This window comes from Notechis scutatus, chromosome 2 (assembly GCF_049901735.1).
Source record: "Notechis scutatus isolate UNSWTSFEM ecotype Mainland chromosome 2, rNotScu1.2, whole genome shotgun sequence".
NCBI classification, from domain to species: domain Eukaryota; kingdom Metazoa; phylum Chordata; class Lepidosauria; order Squamata; family Elapidae; genus Notechis; species Notechis scutatus.
Window position 1 is genome coordinate 258,871,670 of NC_142010.1, and position 18,778 is coordinate 258,890,447.

General features: G+C 40.7%; 1 protein-coding gene across 1 annotated transcript in view; it reads left to right on the plus strand.

The window, feature by feature from the left end:
* Positions 1-18,778, plus strand: part of LOXHD1 (lipoxygenase homology PLAT domains 1) — a 238,550-nt gene that overhangs the window by 145,966 nt on the left and 73,806 nt on the right. Inside the window, exons 29-31 of the mRNA XM_087953943.1 lie at positions 9,742-9,904; positions 13,636-13,790; positions 17,837-18,046. Of these exons, the coding sequence (XP_087810069.1) occupies positions 9,742-9,904; positions 13,636-13,790; positions 17,837-18,046 (528 nt within the window). The remainder of the gene's footprint in view (positions 1-9,741; positions 9,905-13,635; positions 13,791-17,836; positions 18,047-18,778) is intronic.

Below are 18,778 nucleotides of genomic sequence, written 5' to 3' on the forward strand. Positions count from 1 at the left end.
TTCTTTCTTTCTTTCTTTCCTCTCTCTTCTACTTCTTTCTTCCTTCTCTCTCTCTCTCCCTTCCTTCTTCCCTTCTTCCTTCCTTCCTCTCTCCCTCCCTCCCTCCCTCCCCTTCCTCCCTCCCTCCTCCCTCCTTCCTTCCTTCTCTCCCTCCTTCCTTCTTTTCTCTCTCTCTCTTCTTCCTTCCTTCTATTTCTTCTCCTTCTCTCTCTTTCTTTCTTCCTCTTCTATTTCTTCCTTCCTTCTCTTCCTCCCTCCCCTCCGCTCTCTCCCCTTTCCTTCCTTCTCTCTCCTTCCTTCCTTCTTCTCTCTCTCTCTCTCTCCCTTCCTTCTTTTTCTCTCTGTCTCTTCTTTCTTTCTTTCTTTCTTTCTTTCTTTCTTTCTTTCTTTCTTTCTTTCTTTCTTTCTTTCTTTCTTTCTTTCTTTCCTCTCTCCCCCCCTCTCTTTCTTTGAAAAGACCTTTTGAAACCCAAATTATTTTTCTTTTTTAAAGTCAAGTAGACGGAAGGGAGTTTTCTGCAGGCACTTTAGGAGCTCCAGATACTACATTGCCTCAGCAGAGCCACATAATAAAGTTGCAGCAGATTGAGAAGTCAGCTGCTGTCAATGAATGGAATGGAGCCAGCAGCTCCATCAAGGGAGGCTGAGATAAGTGTGACAGCATCTTTCTTCCTTCCCTGGAACAAATGAGATTGTGTTGGCATGCATTATGCACAGTTGGCTTCTTACGGCCTTCAGTTTACTAGCCTCAGCAGTTGCTTTATCCGCATGCTGAAGACAGATATATCTCCAAGAATAACTGTCGCTTTATGTAAAAAAAACATGTTCAGACTCTAGAAAGAGTGCAGAGAAGAGCAACCAAGATGATTAGGGGACTGGAGGCTAAAACATATGATGAAGAGGAATGGTTGCAGGAACTGGGCATGGCTAGTCTAGGGAAGAGAAGGACCAAGGGAGACATGATAGCAGTGTTCTGGTATCTCAGAGGCTGCCACAAAGAAGAGGGAGTCAAGCTATTCTCCAAAGCACCTGAGGGCAGGACAAGAAGAAATGGATGGAAACTAGTCAAGGAGAGAAGCAACCTAGAACTTAGGAGAAATTTCCTGACAGTGAGGAGAGTTAATCAATGGAAAACTTGCCTCCAGAAGTTGTGAATTCTTCAATACTGGAAGTTTTAAAGAAGAGATTGGATAACCATTTGTCTGAAATGGTATAGGGTTTCCTGTCTAAGCAAGAGGTTGGACCAGAAGACCTCCAAGGTCCCTTCCAACTCTGTTATTGTGTTGTGTTGTGTTGTGTTGCGTTGCCTCGCCTCGCCTTGCCTCGCCTTGCATTCTGTTCTTTTCTTTTCTGTTCTGTTTTATTCTATAATGTGGTGTGGTCACCACACTATAACAAAGATGCCAAGGCTCTAAAAAAAAGTGCAGAGAAGAGCAACCAAGATGATTAGGGAACTGGAGACTAAAACATATGAAGAAGGGTTGCGGGAACTGGGCATGACTAGTCTAGTGAAGAGAAGGACCGGGGAGATATGATAGTAGTCTTCCAATATTTGAGGGGCTACTGCCACAGAGAGGAAGGGGTCAAGCTTTTTTCTAAAGCACCTGTAGGCCAGACAAGGAACAATGGATGGAAACTGAACAAGGAGAGATTCAACCTGGAAATAAGGAGAAACTTTCTGATAGTGAGAACAATCAACCAATGGAACAGAAGTTGCCCTCAGAAGTTGTGGGAGCATCATCACTTGAGACTTTCAAGAAGAGATTGGACTGCCATTTGTCAGAAATGGTGTAGGGTCTCCCGCTTGGGTGGGGGGGGTTGGACTAGATGACCTACAAGGTCCTTTCCAGCTCTGATTATCTGTAATCTGTAAATGCCCCTCCCAAATTCCCAAGCACTAAATGTGGCGGCCTTGAAGCTTCCAAGTAAAATATGGCTTCCAAGGCAGAGAGGGCAGGTTGGAGAGGAGCATTAGATGGAAAGAAGGAGATGCTCAAAAAATGTACGTGGGGAAAAATGCTTGCCTTGATACCAAAGCAGGAATAAATGAGAAGGAAATCACAGAAAGTGAGGATGGAATCTGCAGCCAAGCCTTTTTGTCACAACAGATGCTAGAGAAGGCCCATGGAGGCTTTTATCTCAAACTATATTTGAGAAGACCCCTTCCCTTGATAATTGCAGCATTTCCCCACCACCATCACCACCAATTGGTTCTCAGTCCTTTTCTTGTGATAGCGATAATTATACAACACTAATAGCAACCATAACTATTTTCTTTCTCCAAGTGGAAGTAGAAAAGTGTACCAAAAAAGGAACAATAAATCCATCTTCGGTCTCAACCATTGGTTTCATCATTGGCCACTTGAGTCTTCTTGGCAACAATAAGGGAAATGACTGTAGAGATTCTCCGTCATCCAAGTCATGGTTGTTCCAAAGGTACTTTTTTCAGGAGGCAACTGGACTTCCTTGCTTTATTTTCTTTTTTCTTCTCACCCAAGAAGCTTCAGCTCCGACAAGGATTTATATTTCTTGCAGACAGCTTGTCATTTGCATTCTTTTTACCAAGTCATTGAGGCTACTTGGAGGTTTATCTGTGTCATCAGGGTCCACCTGAGCAGTGCTCCTGGTTCTTGTAGTCTGCAATCTTTCCTCTGGAAATCCATTCCTCCTCCCACACCAACCCAAGGGTGTCCATCCCAAATTGTATAGCTCAAAGTCTGTAGAGATTCTCAGTCATCCAGGTCATGGTTGTCCCAGAGGTGGAGGCAACTGGACTTTCTGGTTTTTTTCTTTTGAACATGTTTTGCATCCAAGAAGCCTCTTCAGCTCTGACAGGATAGTGAAGAATGGAAGGATGTATATTCCTTGCAGACAGTTGGTAATCTGAAAAAGCACCTTTGAGACTGTCAGGGCTCCAACAAATCCAGCCTCATTCAAATCAAAAGTCTCTAGCCGCATCTCAGAGAAAAGAAAATTGAATTATTAGAAGTGGCCATGTTGGCGTTAGCTGGGTGCAGCCGGTACTAAATTACATCATACATTTCCCCCTTGACCGTGGTCTTCCCCCCACTCCCTGGATGTGACTTCTCCAACGGGACACATCTATCTTCAAGAGTCATCCATCTTGCTCTCCAATAACCTTCTTACGCTCCAACAACTTTGGGCTGCCGGGGTGATTATCTAGGCATTTGAGGAATGCCTTGTTTTTCCCCAATCCCTTTTTCTGGCAGCTAAAAAGACCAAAGGAGTATCTTTTTAGTTGATAGAGACAACCATGACCTGGATGACTGAGAATCTCTACAGACTTTTAGCTATAGAATTTGGGATGAACACCCTTTGCATGGTGTGGGAGTAGGAATGGTTTTCCAGATGAAAAATTGCAGACTACAGGAACCAGGGTCACCCTGAGGACACAGATAAACCAATCTCCAAGTGCTTCAAGGACCCTCTAAAACAAGGGTCTTCAAACTTGGCAAGTTTAAGATTTGTGGACTTCAGCTCCCAGAATTCCTGAGCTAACATGATGGGAGGAGGAATTCTGGGAGTTGAAGTCCACAAGTCTTAAAGCTGTCAAGTTTGAAGACCTCTGCTCTAAAAGGATGCATCTGATCAGCTGTCTGCAAGGAATATAAATCCTTCCATCCTGAAGAAGCTTCTTGGATGAGAAGTGAAATGTCTTCAAAGGAAAAAATAAGAAAGTCCAGTTGCCTCCAGAAAAAGCACCTTTGGGACAGTATGGAAATGATTTCCCATAGTCGTCTCCCTAGGAAGTTTTCCAACTTCAAACATCCTAGACTACTCTACAGTTCCTAGATTTCCAGATAGACTCTCAGCTTGGGGTGATCTGATTAGCATTGTGCGGGGTTCTCCAAAGTCAGTTAACTGCTGCTCTCCGCTGTGATCTGTGAGAAAGAAATGTAGGTGCTTTTGGTCACCACAATATAAAAAGGTTGTTGAAACTCTAGAAAGAGTGCAGAGAAGAGCAAAAAAGAGGATGAAGGGACTGGAGGCTAAAACATACAATGAACGGTTGCAGGAACTGGGCATGGCTAGTTTAATGAAAAGAAGAACTGGGGGTGATATGATAGCAGTCTTCCAATAGTTGAGGGCCTGCCATAAAAGATAACAGAGTTGGAAGGGACCTTGAAGATCTTCTAGTCCAATCCCCTGCTCAGGAAGGAAAATTATACAATTTCAGACAAATAGTTATCCAATCTCTTCTTAAAAACCTCCAATGTTGACTGGGGGCAAGTTGTTCCATTGATTAATTGTTCTCACTGTCAGGAATGTCTTCCTAATTTCTAGGTTGGTTCTCTCCTTGATTAGTTTCTTGTAGTTGCAGTTTCCTAGGCTACTCCTACTTTCAGTTTCCAAACAGTTCTCATTGGCTGACTTAGTTGCTATGCCTATTCATTGGTTGATCTTGTTACCATGCTCTATACCAGTTCATGAATATGCTCTGACAGACCCCCTGTTCTTTGTGGCAGCCCCTGAGATATTGGAAGACTGCAATTATATCCCCCAGTCCTTCTTTTCATTAAACTAGGCATACCCAATTCCTGCAACTGTTCTTGATATGTTTCACCGTCCGGTCCCCTAATCATCTTTGTTGCTCTTCTCTGCACTCTTTGTAGAGTCACAACTTCAGTTTTACATCATAGCAACCCAAACTGGATGTGATATTCCAAGTGTGGTCTTATCAAGGCCTTATAAAGTGGTATTAACACTTCACCTGATCTTGATTCTATCCCTAGGACTCTGTTGGCTTTTTAAGCAGCTGCTTAAAGCAGCTGCTTCATATTGCTGGCTCATATTCAAATGATTGTCCAGTAGGACTCCAAGATCCCTCTTGCCGTTACTACTGTTAAGCCAGGTAGAGGTGGTCAACCTACTGTTTCAAAGTACCTGAAAGCAGGACAAGACACAACAAATGGAAACTAATCAAGGAGAGAAGCAACCTAGAATTAAGGAGAGTCTTCCTGATAGAGGGAGCAATTAGTGCCTTCAGAAGTTGTAGATGCAAGAAGAATTTGGATAGTCACTTGTCTAGAATGGTATAGGTTCTCCTGCTTGGACAGGGGGTTGGACTAGTAGACCTCCAAGGTCCCTTCCAACTCTATTATTCTGCTCTCCCAGGATTAGAAGTAATAAGATTTTTGTATCTGTAAACTGCTGATGTCTTCCCTTGTGGACAGATTAATTTCAGGACCCTGGACAGCTGCTCATGGCCACTAGCCAACCTGCATTTCCTCTGCACCCCCTCCTGCCGGACTCTTTCACTAAAAAAAAAACACTCATTAATCAGGATGAAACTGAATGTTGCTATTAGCTACGCCTAATCTGTCTGAACTTTGTGTTTTAAGCATGCGACGGAAGGGGAAGAGAGAGAGAGAAAGAGAAGCCCAAATGCTGCACAATGGTGTCATAATCACGCCACAGGATATTACAACCGGTCAGCGCTCGGCTGCCAAGGCCTCTAAAATTGGTGCTACATGATTAGATTGTGAACAGGCATGTCAATGTGTCTGCGTGGGGGGGAGAGATGAGGTCAGATTAAATTGAAAGCATCTGGCAGGAGGAACCGCATGCACTACAGAGGGCTAAAGCCACATTTCTCTCTGCCACTAATTGCATTGCCTCTGTCATAACGAATACGGCTGCAGAGAGAGGCATATTGGAGCGTTTGAGTAGATCCTGCTTTATTCAGATCAAACGCACAAGAAGGGGGAAATCTAGAATGGGAATATGGTGATTCTGATGGAAGAAACCACCAATATTTCCTAGAGGATAACAAACTCTCCTCTCAGAATGGAAATGCTCTATATCTATAGTAATATCATGGACTGGAGATGATAACTGAATTACAGAGTTGGAAGGGATCCTGGAGATCTTCTAAATCCCTATATCATTTTAGACAAATGGTTGTCTAAATCTCTTCTTAAAATCTTCCAGTGTTGGAGCACTCACAACTTCAAGTTGTTCCATGGATTAATTGTTCTGACTGTCAGGAAATGTCTCCTTAGTTCTAGGTTGGGTCTCTCCTTTTTTTTCTATATAGTAATTTTTTTTATTCTTCAATTTCAAAAATCCAAACATTCCATTTTTTTCCCCTCAAGCAGTGTGGGTATAAATGTCTTTGTGCTACGTTTTTCACCATTTTACCATTTAGAGCATTCATATTTACCTTGATATTATTTCCCAAACTTTGAATTAAAATACATCTAACAGTTAAGCATTTACAACCCTTCTGGTGATAGTACCTTATTGACCTTACATTTCATTATTCTCATCATAGTTGAATTAACAATTATCATCTCGTATATCTCTCTATCTTATCTTATTTTCTAATCTCCTTTATTCTTCTTCATTTCCAGCTTCCTTTTTTTATTCTCTAACCATTGATAAAATGTGTTCCATATTATATAATCCTTAATTAGTTTCCTTCCTTCCAATTGCTTCTTGTCCTGCCCTCAGGTTTTTTTGGAGAATAGCTTGACTCCCTCTTCTTTGTGGCAGCCCCTGAGACATTGGAACACTGCTATCATGTCACTCCTAGTCCTTCTTTTCATCAAACTAGACAGACATCATGTTTTAACATCTGCCAGGTTCATGAGATCTCTCTCTTATGAATCAACTGATTTTCCTACCAGCAGGAGAAAACGAGATGTGTGCGACGATACAGGATAGCAGAAATCGGAGAACAATTTTATAGATTCATCTTTTATCCTTTTAATGCCTGCTGATGAGTAGTCGGAATTTTCCCAGCCTTAGCTGTGGCCATCTCCCTCTTTAATATCCTACTGAAATTATAACCAAATGATGTTCACCATGGATGGTGCATTTATTGTACACATAAGTCACAATGACACAAATTTAATAGTATGAACTACTATTTAGTGTAAGTTTGTAAGTTGATAACAGGCCCTGTTTAATATAAGCCAAAATTCAATTATAAGGCTAGCTAGCACACGTGTGATATTGGCTCATGCATACACCGTTGTAAATGGGATGTTAGACATTAATCGTTATTTGTGCGCTATGGAGACAAGGAAAGTTCTATTCAAGAAAAGCTCAGTAAAAATTTTGAAGAATAAGAGCGGAATACAGGTAGACTTACAACAATTCATTTGGTGACCGTTCATAGATACAACAGCACCAAAAAAAAGGGACTTATGACTGTCTTTCACACTTATGACCATTGCAGCATCCCTGTCGAGCGCACGATGGAGACGTTCTGGGAGCCCAACAGTCAGGCATGCTTGTCCTTTGTGTCTGCTCCTTGCTTGCCACCTGGGGGAACAGCCAGCAGCTGTTCAATGCAGAGAGATGATTGACAATGTGCAGAGAGGATCGGTGGCCATGGACATGTCTGCTATTCTGCAATGTTAGAGCAATGAAACTCCTAACTGGGCTTTCAGGGTGGTGGGGGTTGTAGGTGATGGGTTTGTTGACATTAGGTGTAAGTAGATGCGGAGTGAAGGTGAGGATAGTACTGGACGGGTGTAGGTCAGCTGGGTGGGGTTGACAGGCAAGTATAATAAGCACCGAGAGGCAGTTGCTCTCCGCGTTAGGTTCACTTGGAATTGATCCAGCGTTGCCTTTTGGGACTGTTGTGAGCTGAACTGAGAAAATAAACCCTGGTTACTGCGAATTACCATCGTAAGTACTGTGGTTTTTCAGGACAAACCCTCATCTACCCAGTGGGGCTGACAATCCCTGTGGTCACGTGATGAAAATTCAGGTGCTTGGCAACTGACCTACATTTATGACGGTTGCAGTGTCCCGGGGTTACATGATCCCCTTTTGCGACCTTCTGACTAGCAAAGTCAATGGGGAAGCCAGATTCACTTAACAAACCGTGTTACTAATTGAACAGCTTCAGTGATTCACTTAACAACTGTGACACGAAGAGTTGTAAAATGGGACAAATGTTTCACTTAGCAAACAGAAATTCTGGGCTCAATTGTGGTCGTAAGTTGAGGACAGTAGACAATAGGTATGCTTTGGGTGTGGTTTACCCTCTTTTTGTGTTACTTCATTAATAAACATATCACAATTGTATTTTAAGCATTTTAATTGCCTATTTTCATGGTGCTGAACAGAGGTGGCATTCAACAGGTTCTGACCAGTTCTGGAGAACTGGTAGCAGAAATTTTGAGTAGTTCGGAGAACCGGTGGTAACCTTTCCCCCTGGAGTGGGGTGGGAATGGAGATTTTACAGTATCCTTCCCCTGCCATGCCCAACAAGCCACACCCACCAAGCCATGTTGCACCCACAGTGTCAACTAAAAAGATTATTCTTTTGATCTTTCTAGCTGCCAGAAAAAGGGAGTGGGAGAAAACAAGGCATTCTTGAAATGCTTAGATAATCACCTCGGCAGCCCAAAGTTGTCGGAGCATAAGAAGGTTATTGGAGAGCATGATGGATGACTCTTGGAGACGGATGTGTCCCTCTGGAGAAGTCACATCCAGGGGGTGGGGGGGTAAGACCAGGATCAAGGGGGAAATGTATGATGTAATTTAGTATCGGCTGCACCCAGCCACGCGCCAACATGGCAACTTCTAATAAGCCAATTTACTTTTCTCTGAGATGCGGCTAGAGACTTTTGACTTTTGGATGAGGGTGGATTTGTTGGAGCCCTGACACACAGAACCGGTAGTAAAAAAAATTGAATCCCACCACTGGTGCTGAACCAATCACCTTATTTTCCACAGAAATATCAATTAGCATAGTGCAAATTCAAATCATGCAATCGTTCTGTGGGATTCTTAGCTGCACTAATTGAGACCTCCCTGTGCAGATAATCCTCAATTTACTACCACAGTGGTGCCCGAAATTTCTGTTGCTAAGCAAGACAGTTGTTAAGTGAATTTGCCCCATTTTACAATCTTTCTTGCCACAGTTCTTAAGCAAATCACTGCCATTGTTAGGTTCGTATCACAGTTGTTAAGTGAATCTGGTTTCCCCATTGACTTTGCTTGTCAGAAGGTCACAAAAGGGGATCACCGGCCCAGGGACACTGCAACCGTCATAAACAGGAATCAGTTGTCATGCTTCGGAATTTTGATCACATAACCATAGGGGTGCTGCAAAGGTCATAAGTGTGAAAAAAGGTCATAATAAGTCACTTTTTTCAGTGACATATTAATTTTGAATGGTCACTAAACGAACTGTTGTAAGTCAAGGACTTTCTGTATATTACCTTCAAATATGAATTGGAAACAGTTTCTGAAGGAAATGGTTGCTTTACCATGCAAGAGTCTTCACATTTGGCAAGTTGAAGACTTGTGGACTTCAACTCCCAGAATTCCTGAGCTAACATGACTGGAGGGGGAATTCTGGGAGTTGAAGTCCACAAGTCTTAAAGCTGCCAAGTTTGAAGACCCTTAGTTTACTGCATAAGCGTCTATGAATTTTCTTTACGTATCATACTAAATAACATTGTTTTGCCAACTACAGTGGGCCTTTTACACATGCTCTTCTAAATTCCAGAAAAGTACAGTCCAACTGAACACAACATCTAAAGCTAGCCAATTGTTTCCCTCAGCACAAGCTGCTAGCCCACTGAGTGTCACCACAGAAATGGCCTCGCACATTTTAGAAATAAATAGAATTTATTCATGCTGTTCTATTTGTTGCACTTTCTTTCAACTTAAGAACGAATATAACCTGAGGGTTGAAAACATTTCACTACTGAAGATAGTTATCTTTTTAAAAAAATAATAATAATGTGATTTTAGGGTTCTGAGAAAACCACATTTCCATGTGAAAAATGGCTGGCAAAATCTGAAGAAGACGGTGAAATCATGAGGGAATTGGTTCCATCTAGAATTTTTACTGAAAAACTGATGAAAGATGGCACACTTAAGCAGATTGATGAAGAAATTGATGACTCATTGGACAGTAAGTCAGCTTCCAGGTCTTGGATCAACTGTATGTTTTATTCTCAACTATTATGAGATGCCTATTATGTGATGTGATAGAGCAAGGGTCTTCCAACTTGGAAAGTTTAAGACTTGCAGACTTCAGTTCCCAGAATTCCTGAGCTAACATGACTGGAGGAGGAATTCTGGGAGTTGAAGTCCACAAGTCTTAAAGCTGTCAAGTTTGAAGAGCCCTGTGATAGAGGGATAGAATCAAGATCACATGAAGTGTTAATACCACTTTATAATGCCTTGGTAAGGCCACACTTGGAATACTGCATCCAGTTTTGGTTGCCATGATGTAAAATAGATATTGAGACTCTAGAAAGAGTGCAGAGAAGAGCAACAAAGATGATTATGGAGCTGGAGGCTAAAAGATATAAAGAAAAGTTGCTGGGATTGGGTATGTCTAGTCTGATGAAAAGAAGGACTAGGGGTGACATGATAGCAGTCTTCCAATATCTCAGGGGCTGCCACAAAGAAGAGGGAGTCAAGCTATTCTCCAAAGCACCAAAAGGCAAAACAAGAACCAATGGATGGAAACTAATCAAGGAGAGAAGCAACCTAGAACTAAGGAGAAATTTCCTGACAGTGAGGACAATTGACCAGTGGAACAACTTGCCTCCAGAAGTTGTAAATGCTCCAACACTGGAAGGTTTTAAGAACCTCCAGTGTTTTCCTTAAGAAAAAAAATGGACAACCATTTTTCTGAAATTGTATAAGGCTTCCTGTTTAAGCAGGGAGTTGGACTAGAAGACCTCCAAGGTCCTTTCCAACTCTGTTATTTTGTTAAACCTTATAAAGATGTGGACTAATTTTTGCATTAAAGCCAATAGTATGACTCTTTGCTAGCAGTGATAAACTGTTTTTTTTCCCCTGTTCATTATGTGGACAGCATTTCATCACTATATGCACAGAGAACCAAATCTGGCATATAAAGATATGCAAATCCTTCCCTCCCTAAAAATAGTGAACGAGTTTAAACATCACACCAAGCCATAATGTGATTTGTATGTTCTTGGCTTAGAATGACCTATAATAAAGGAGACGGAAATAAACCATAGTTTTAGGATGCAAATTACAATGTGTGATTGGCTGAATAGCTGCAGCCATGTGTGAAGCAGAAAGAGACACACATAATTTGTTTACAGCTTCCTGACTTATTTCTGGTTTATTTTGATACCCAAAGTGTCTAACTACAGTATATTATGAAGATGCATAGCAACAGCACATTATTATTTTTTTTAAAAAAAATAGAATACAAATCAGAAACTGCTCAAATCGTTTTGTTTTTTCTTTGTCAGACTGACTGAGTTCTTTATAAGCGGGTGAGAGCCTTTCAATGAAGGTTGATTCTTGGCAACTTGCTGGACAAGTCCCTACGGTTCTGTCTAGATTATTTAATAACTTACAGTTAAAACAAATTTTGCATTAACATGCTGTTAATGGGAGCCCAGCCTTACAAGTGGAAGTATTGAGAAGAGATGCTTATTTCCTTTGAGGTTATTTATTTGATTATGAGTCATCTTTGAAGAGGTTCTCAACTTCCCAATATATATAGATTTATAGATATAGATATAGATATAGATATAGATATAGATATAGATATAGATATAGATATAGATATATTTGTTTTCTTAAGTTTTCGCGGGTACTTACATGTATGGTATTCAGCTTTGTTCGGGTACAACAAAGCTGAATACCATACATGTAAGTACCCAAAACTTAAGAAAACAAATATATCTATATCTATATCTATATCATTATAGTTGTACTTTTAAAGTTGTAGCGACGTTTGGCAGAATCTCATCTGCCATCATCAGGCTTCTGTATTGTGTCTGTCTGCAGAAGCCTGATGATGGCAGATGAGATTCTGCCAAATGTTGCTAAAACTTGAAAAGCACAACTATAATGACGTGGGAAAATACCCGAACAAAGCTGAATACTAGATAGATAGATAGATAGATAGATAGATAGATAGATAGATAGATAGATAGATAGATAGATATAGATATAGATATAGATATAGATATAGATATAGATATAGATATAGATATAGATATAGATATAGATATATTTGTTTTCGTAGATTTTCACAGGTACAGGTATGCAGGTTTTGGCGTGTTCGGGTCTTTTCCCGTGTAAGATTGAGAGCATCTTGGCAATGTTTCGACGAGGTCCCACTCGCCATCTTCTTCATATATAAAGATCAGAGGTGGTATTCAGTAAGTTCTGACCAGTTCTGGAGAACCGGTAGCGGAAATTTTGAGTAGTTTGGTGAACCGGCAAATCCCACCTCTGAACTGGAGATTTTACAATATCCTTCCCCTGCCATGCCCACCAAGCCACACCCACAGAACAGGTAGTAAAAAAATTTGAATCCCACCACTGATAAGGATGCTCATGAGCCATTTGGGGTTGGCTGCTATTGCTGGTTTAACATTGAGGAGCAAAAAGAACAACTACATTGTTGACTGCATTCTGTTCGCCCAATATAGGTAGGATTCAACTTACGACCATAATTGAGCCCAAAATTTTCCATTGCTAAGCAAGACAGCTGTTAAGTGCACTGTGCCCCATTTTACGTGCTTTTTGCCATGGTTGTTAAGCAAATCATTGCAGTTGTTCTGAACTGAACTAAATGAGCTGAAATGAACAGAAGAAGCTTCTTGAATTAGAAGCAATTTAAAAAAACACACGCAAGGATGTCCAGTTGCCTTTTGGAAAAGCCCCTTTGGGATATTTCTGCAATTTGCAATGGGAAGTGGTAGTGTCTTCTCTCCCAGCATATTATGCAGGGTATAATGAGCTCAAGCTCTTGCACGGAATATATGAGAAAACAACAGATTGGAGACTTTCTCCCTGTACTCCTTAGCCATTATTTCTTTATTTTTATTTTATTTATTAAATTTATTTGCTGCAAAGGAACTCTAGGCAGCTTACAACATCAAAATAACACACACACACAAACACACTCTCCCTCCATATGTGTGTGTTTGTGTTTGTGTGTGTTGTATAAAATCACAGTAAAATTGCAATAAAAATACAGCTTATAACTAATTGGGAGGAAGGGAGCAGAATGCATGGAGGAGGGAGATTGGAGCTGTAAACATTTCGTTTTACTGCTTTAACCATATTAAACTTGGATAGCTATGATAAGGTTAATGTTCATCTAGAAGAATAGAATAGAATAGAATAGAATGAATAGAATAGAATAGAATAGACATAATAGAATAGAATAGAATAGAATAGAATAGAATAGAATAGAATAGAATAGAATAGATGGAGTGAATGAATAGAATAGAATAGAATAGAAGAATGGCACCATGGAGGTTTTCTAGTCCAACCCTCTGCTTAACCAAGAAACCTGATACCATTTCAGACAAATGGTTATCTAATCTCTTCTAAAAAACTTCCAGTGTTGGAGCATTCACAACTTCTGGAGGCAAGTTGTTCCACTGATTAATTGTTCTCACTGTCAGGAAATTTCTGCTCAGTTCTAAGTTGTTTCTCTCCTTGCTTAGTTTCCATCTGTTGCTTCTTGTCCTGCCTTCAGGTGCTTTGGAGAATAGCTTGACTCCCTCTTCTTTGTGGCAGCCCCTGAGATATTGGAGTGCCTGGAGTTCATATATTTTTTTCCCTCTTGCTCCTTTCCTTCCTCCGTCTCTTCCTTAGTTTTGAGCCTTCTAATATCTTTTCACCCTTCTCCAGTCTATTCGTACAAAGTCTCTGTTTTCACGGGTGATATCTACGGCGCCGGAACGGATGCAAATGTATTCCTAACCATCTATGGAGACTTGGGTGATACCGGCGAGAGAAAATTAAGGAAGTCTGAAACAAATACCAACAAGTTTGAAAGAGGACAGGTACTGGTAAAAGGATCTTCTTTTTGTGGCTGCAATGCTGGTCTCCAAACAGGGCCGTTCATTCCTGCATTTTACATCTCACTTTCCTTTCAGGATTTTAAGTGTCAGGGTAGTGGTTTAAGAGCTGACTAGCTGCTTCAACGATGCACTAATGTAATGAAGGGAATGAGTCAGCAAGGTTTTTGGCTGCTATCCCTTTAAGAGCCTGTATAATAAGAAGAGGCCCTGTTAGGACATCTCTCTCTGTCTCTCTGTGTGTGTCTCTCTCTTTCTCTCTCCCCCCACCCAATTTGTTCTTCCCTGCTGTAATTTACTGATTGTTGACTTCTGCCTATAGTACCATATATGCAGGGGTGGGCTGCTGGGGGTTCGCAGGGGTTTGGGAGAACCCCTGGCTAAGATTCTGTGCAGTTCAGAGAACCTCCCAAATCCCACTCCTGGCTGGCCCTGTGCGCCCCATCCCTCCCCTCCCAGGAGTTCCCACGTGTGGAGGCTCGGGGAGGGCAAAAAACGGGGCTCCTGGAAGGCTGGAAATTGGCCCGTTTCTGGCTTCCAGAGAGCCTCCAGAGCCCAGGGAGGCCATTTTCATCCTCCCAGTGGTTCAAGGAAAGCCTCCGGAGTTTGGGGTGGGCAAAGACCATGGTGCAGAAGGTGACTTGGCCATGCCCACCATGACCACACCCACCCAGAAACTGGGCAGAGAACCCTTTGCTAAAATTTTTGAAGCCCAGCCCAGCCCTGCATGTATGTATAGTATATCTTCTTTGTAGATAAAAACCACTATTTATTACAAATCTCTGTTATTGCTCCTGGGTTGTTTCATGTAGTAAAGCCGTGTATACTCTGACATTAAGATATCCTATGTAGAATTCCCTCCTATACAACTATTTACTGGAATATAAAATGGAAGAGGAAATGGTTAACGAAAATATGATAATCTAGGCTAAAAATTTCGGCTGTAGTATTGATCTGGACCATTGGGAACGTATCTGTCAGGTAACCTACAAGCTAATATTGTCAGTCTCATATAAGGAGAACTTGTATAAAATGTTTTATCTCTGGCATCTCCCTCCAGCGACATTAGCCAGAATGTTTCCCAACATGACAGCAAAGTGCCGGAGATGTAATTACAGCCAGGGAACATATTTTCACATGTGGTGGACTTGTCCCCAAGCACGGAGGTATTGACACAAAATTAAATTATGGCTAGAGGAACCAACGAGACAGAAAATTGAATTTAAACTAGAATTTTTTTTGTTAGGCATGCTAGAATCTAATTTTATTATTATTATTCTAAAATTGAATTTATTTATTCAATGTTTTGACAATTAAAAACAAATTTCCACATTTTGCAACATTGCTATAACAGTATTCACATTAGTAAGTGTCCTCTATTAGCATGTTATCCATCTCTATATTTGATTCTTCATCATTCTAAACATTTTGTACATATATACATTTGTATTAACATTTATTTACAAATAAACCTTATTGCTTTATAGTATTTTATACATTATCATTTGACGCCTTTGCGTCTTTTCTTTATCCATTCATACCAGATATCCCATATCTTATAGTATTCTCCTTCTTCCTTATCTTTCAATAGCTTCATCAATCTGTCCATCTCTGCGCATTCGTATACCTTGTTAATTATTGTGGTTTCTGGGGCGGTCATGGCCTGTTTCCAATTTTGGGCGAAAGAGATTCTGGCGGTAGTTATAATATGGAGCATTAAATATTGGTGTTTTTTTATTCATATTAGACGCTAGAATCTAATTTAAACAAAAAACATCAGTACTTAATACTCCATAATATAACTGCTGCTAGAATCTCCTTTGCCCAAAACTGGAAACAGGCTACAACACCCTCAGAAACCGTAATAATCAATAAGATATTTGAACACGCAGAAATGGACAGATTGATGATGTTGTTGAAAAATAAGAGAGGAGAGTATTACAAGGTATGGGATGTTTGATACAAATGGTTAAGGAGAAGACGCAAAGGCGTCAAATGATAGTATATGAGAAAGTGCAAAGTACTATCACATATGTGTAAATATATGTATGTATGCATAAAAATGTTCACAATTAGGAAGATCTTAATATAGCTATGGATGATATTAATCAATATAAACACTGTTACAGTATCATTGCAAAGTGTGGAAATCTGTTTTTTTTTAATTGTTGAAAGGTTGAATAAATAAACTTTTAAAAAAAAGTTCTCCTCCAGGTTAAATAACTGAGGGGTGAAGGTTGTGCTGAGACTTTTTTTTTTTTTGGAAAAAGGTTTTATTTCAGTTTTTTACATTTTAAAAACATCTTTTTTTTTTTTTAGCGAACAGCATGATTCCAGGTTTTCACATTTCCATACAAACATGACTTTGATTACATATTCATCTTTCATATTTAGTTTTATATCTTACCGTTACTTTACATATTTTCTATTATTTTTCTCAAATACTTTCCCCAAGCTTATTTTATAAATTTTCAAATCATTTCTTAACCTATTTCTTTTAACTTTAAATAAGTCTCATATCTTCATATTCACTATACTTCGTACTTTTATCTGTCAGGTTTGCAATTTCATCGCAAATTCTGAATTCATCGTTACAAAAACTCCATCTCAATTCAAACATTTCAAAAAAGCTTCCCTTAAAATTACCAATTAGAGTGTGCCATCCCTATACCTTTTATATCATTTAATTAGTTCCTCTTTAAATCCCAATATTCATTTTACTTTTTAATTATCACCTTAAAAATGTATAACAATGATCTCCTGTGATAAGAGGCTTTGAGTGGTTCAAAGTCACCCAGTAAGTTACCATTGCTGATGGTGGATTTTGAACCCAAGTCTCCCTGAGACAAGAAATGCCCAACCTTCTTTCAACGTGGCATCCAAATTGAGCGTGTAAGTAAATACAGGCAGTCCTCGACTTACAACCATTTGTTTAGTGACGTGTTTGAAATTACAATGACACTAAAAAAGTGACTAATGACCCCTTTTCACACTTATGACCGTTGCAGCATCAATTCCTCCAACTTGGCCTCCAATGTCCAATTAACATCGGCTGGAGAAAAACCTCTCCCAAAAACAGTTTTCAAAGGGAAGAAATGCCGTCCGAACTCAAAGTACATATAAATTATAAACAAAAACCAACACAAACCACACTGCAGCAATTAACGAGACAGGGCAGGATAAGGGATTGAAGATGTCAAAAGTTAATGAAACACACACACTTGGGAGGACACCAGAACTCAGATAAGACTTGACAAACCAGAATAATTTCACGCTTTGCTTCCAGAAACTTTGCCATGCACAGTTTGCCCTTTTAAACAGTCTTCCCAGCTGCAGCCAATGAAGGGGATCAGGGCCCTTTCCTCCCCCATAAACCATGCAACTCACGTTGCTCCCTTATCCATTCCTCCCTGTGTGCCCTAGGATGCAGAGGGGGTGGGCATGGGCCTTCCTCTGAATGTCCAGCTGGACTGTGCCCTTCCCCAGTTTCCTCCACAACCACCGGAGCCACACTCCCATTCCCTGCTGTTCCACCTCTCCCTCAGAATCAGATTCCAACAGGGGCATGACAGATGGTTATAGTGCCCTGGGGTCATGTGATTCTCTTTTATGACCTCCTCACAAGCAAAATCAATGGGGAAGCTAGATTCACTTAACAACCATGTTACTAAGATAATAACTGCAGCAATTCACTTAACAACTCTGGTTGTAAAATGAGGCAATGTTCACTTAACGACTGTCTTAAGAACAGAAATTTTGTGCTAATTATGGCGGTAAGTCTGAGGACTACCTGTATTCTTCAGATGGGTTTAAAATGTATATTCCAAAGTTTCCAGACAGTTAGGGCCTTCATAAATACTGGAGATTTTTTAGAAGAGATTGGACAACCATTTGGTATAGACAAGGTTTCCTGCTTGAGCAGGGGGTGGTGGACTACAAGACCTCCAAGCTCCCTTCCAACTCTGTCATACTGTTTGTATAACATAGGTTGTTTAAAGACCAACCAAGAATTTCTCTTCTATCTCCCACAGGAAGACATCTTCACAGTGGAAGCTGTGGACCTGGGAACCATCTCTAAAATCAAGATACGCCATGACAACACCCTGCCAAGGCCCGACTGGTACTTGGAGAAAGTTGAGATCCTGAACGATGCCACCGACAGCGCCTACCTATTTGAGTGTGAACGTTGGCTGTCCAGAAAAAAGGAGGATCTAAGCATCGAGCGAATCCTTTGGGAAAAAGTAAATCTTGATATTAAAAGGCTTTCCTCATTTCCTAAATTTTAGAGGGAGAGAAGAACACTGTTTTTTTCCCCAGAGAATCAAAGGTAGATTAAAAGAGAGACGGGTTGTCACAAAGAAGAAGGGGTCAAATTATTTTCCAAAGCACCAGAGGGCAGGACAAGAAACAAGGGATGGAAACTAATCAAAGAGAGAAGCAACCTGGAATTGAGGAGAAACTTCCTAACAGTGAGGACTATTAACCAGGGGAACAGCTTCCCTTCAGAAGTTATGGGTGCTCCATCACTGGACAGCTACTTGTCTGAAATGGTATAGGGACTCCTGCTTGAACAGAGGGCTGGACTAGAAGACCTCCAAGGTCCCTTCCAGCTCTATTCTTTTTGATTGAAAGGTGCTTAGAAAATGAAGGGTGCATTAAGCTGTGGGAAAGCTTCAATACTTAATAAATGATTATAAAGTATTGTAGAGAATACAGAATAACAGAGTTGGAAGGGACCTTGGAGATCTTCTAGTCCAACCCCCTACTCAAGCAGGAGACCCTATACCAGTGGTGGCTAACCTCACTCAGCTCACACAGAGGTCGGTTTTTGAGCCCTGCACGCGCGCAAAGCTCAGCTGATTCGCACAGCAGAGTGGATTGTAGCGCCTCAGCTGAGCTAAAAAACAGCTCAGCTCACCTCAGCTCACACAGAGGTCGGCCTTTGAGCCCTGCATGCACACTGAGCTCAGCTG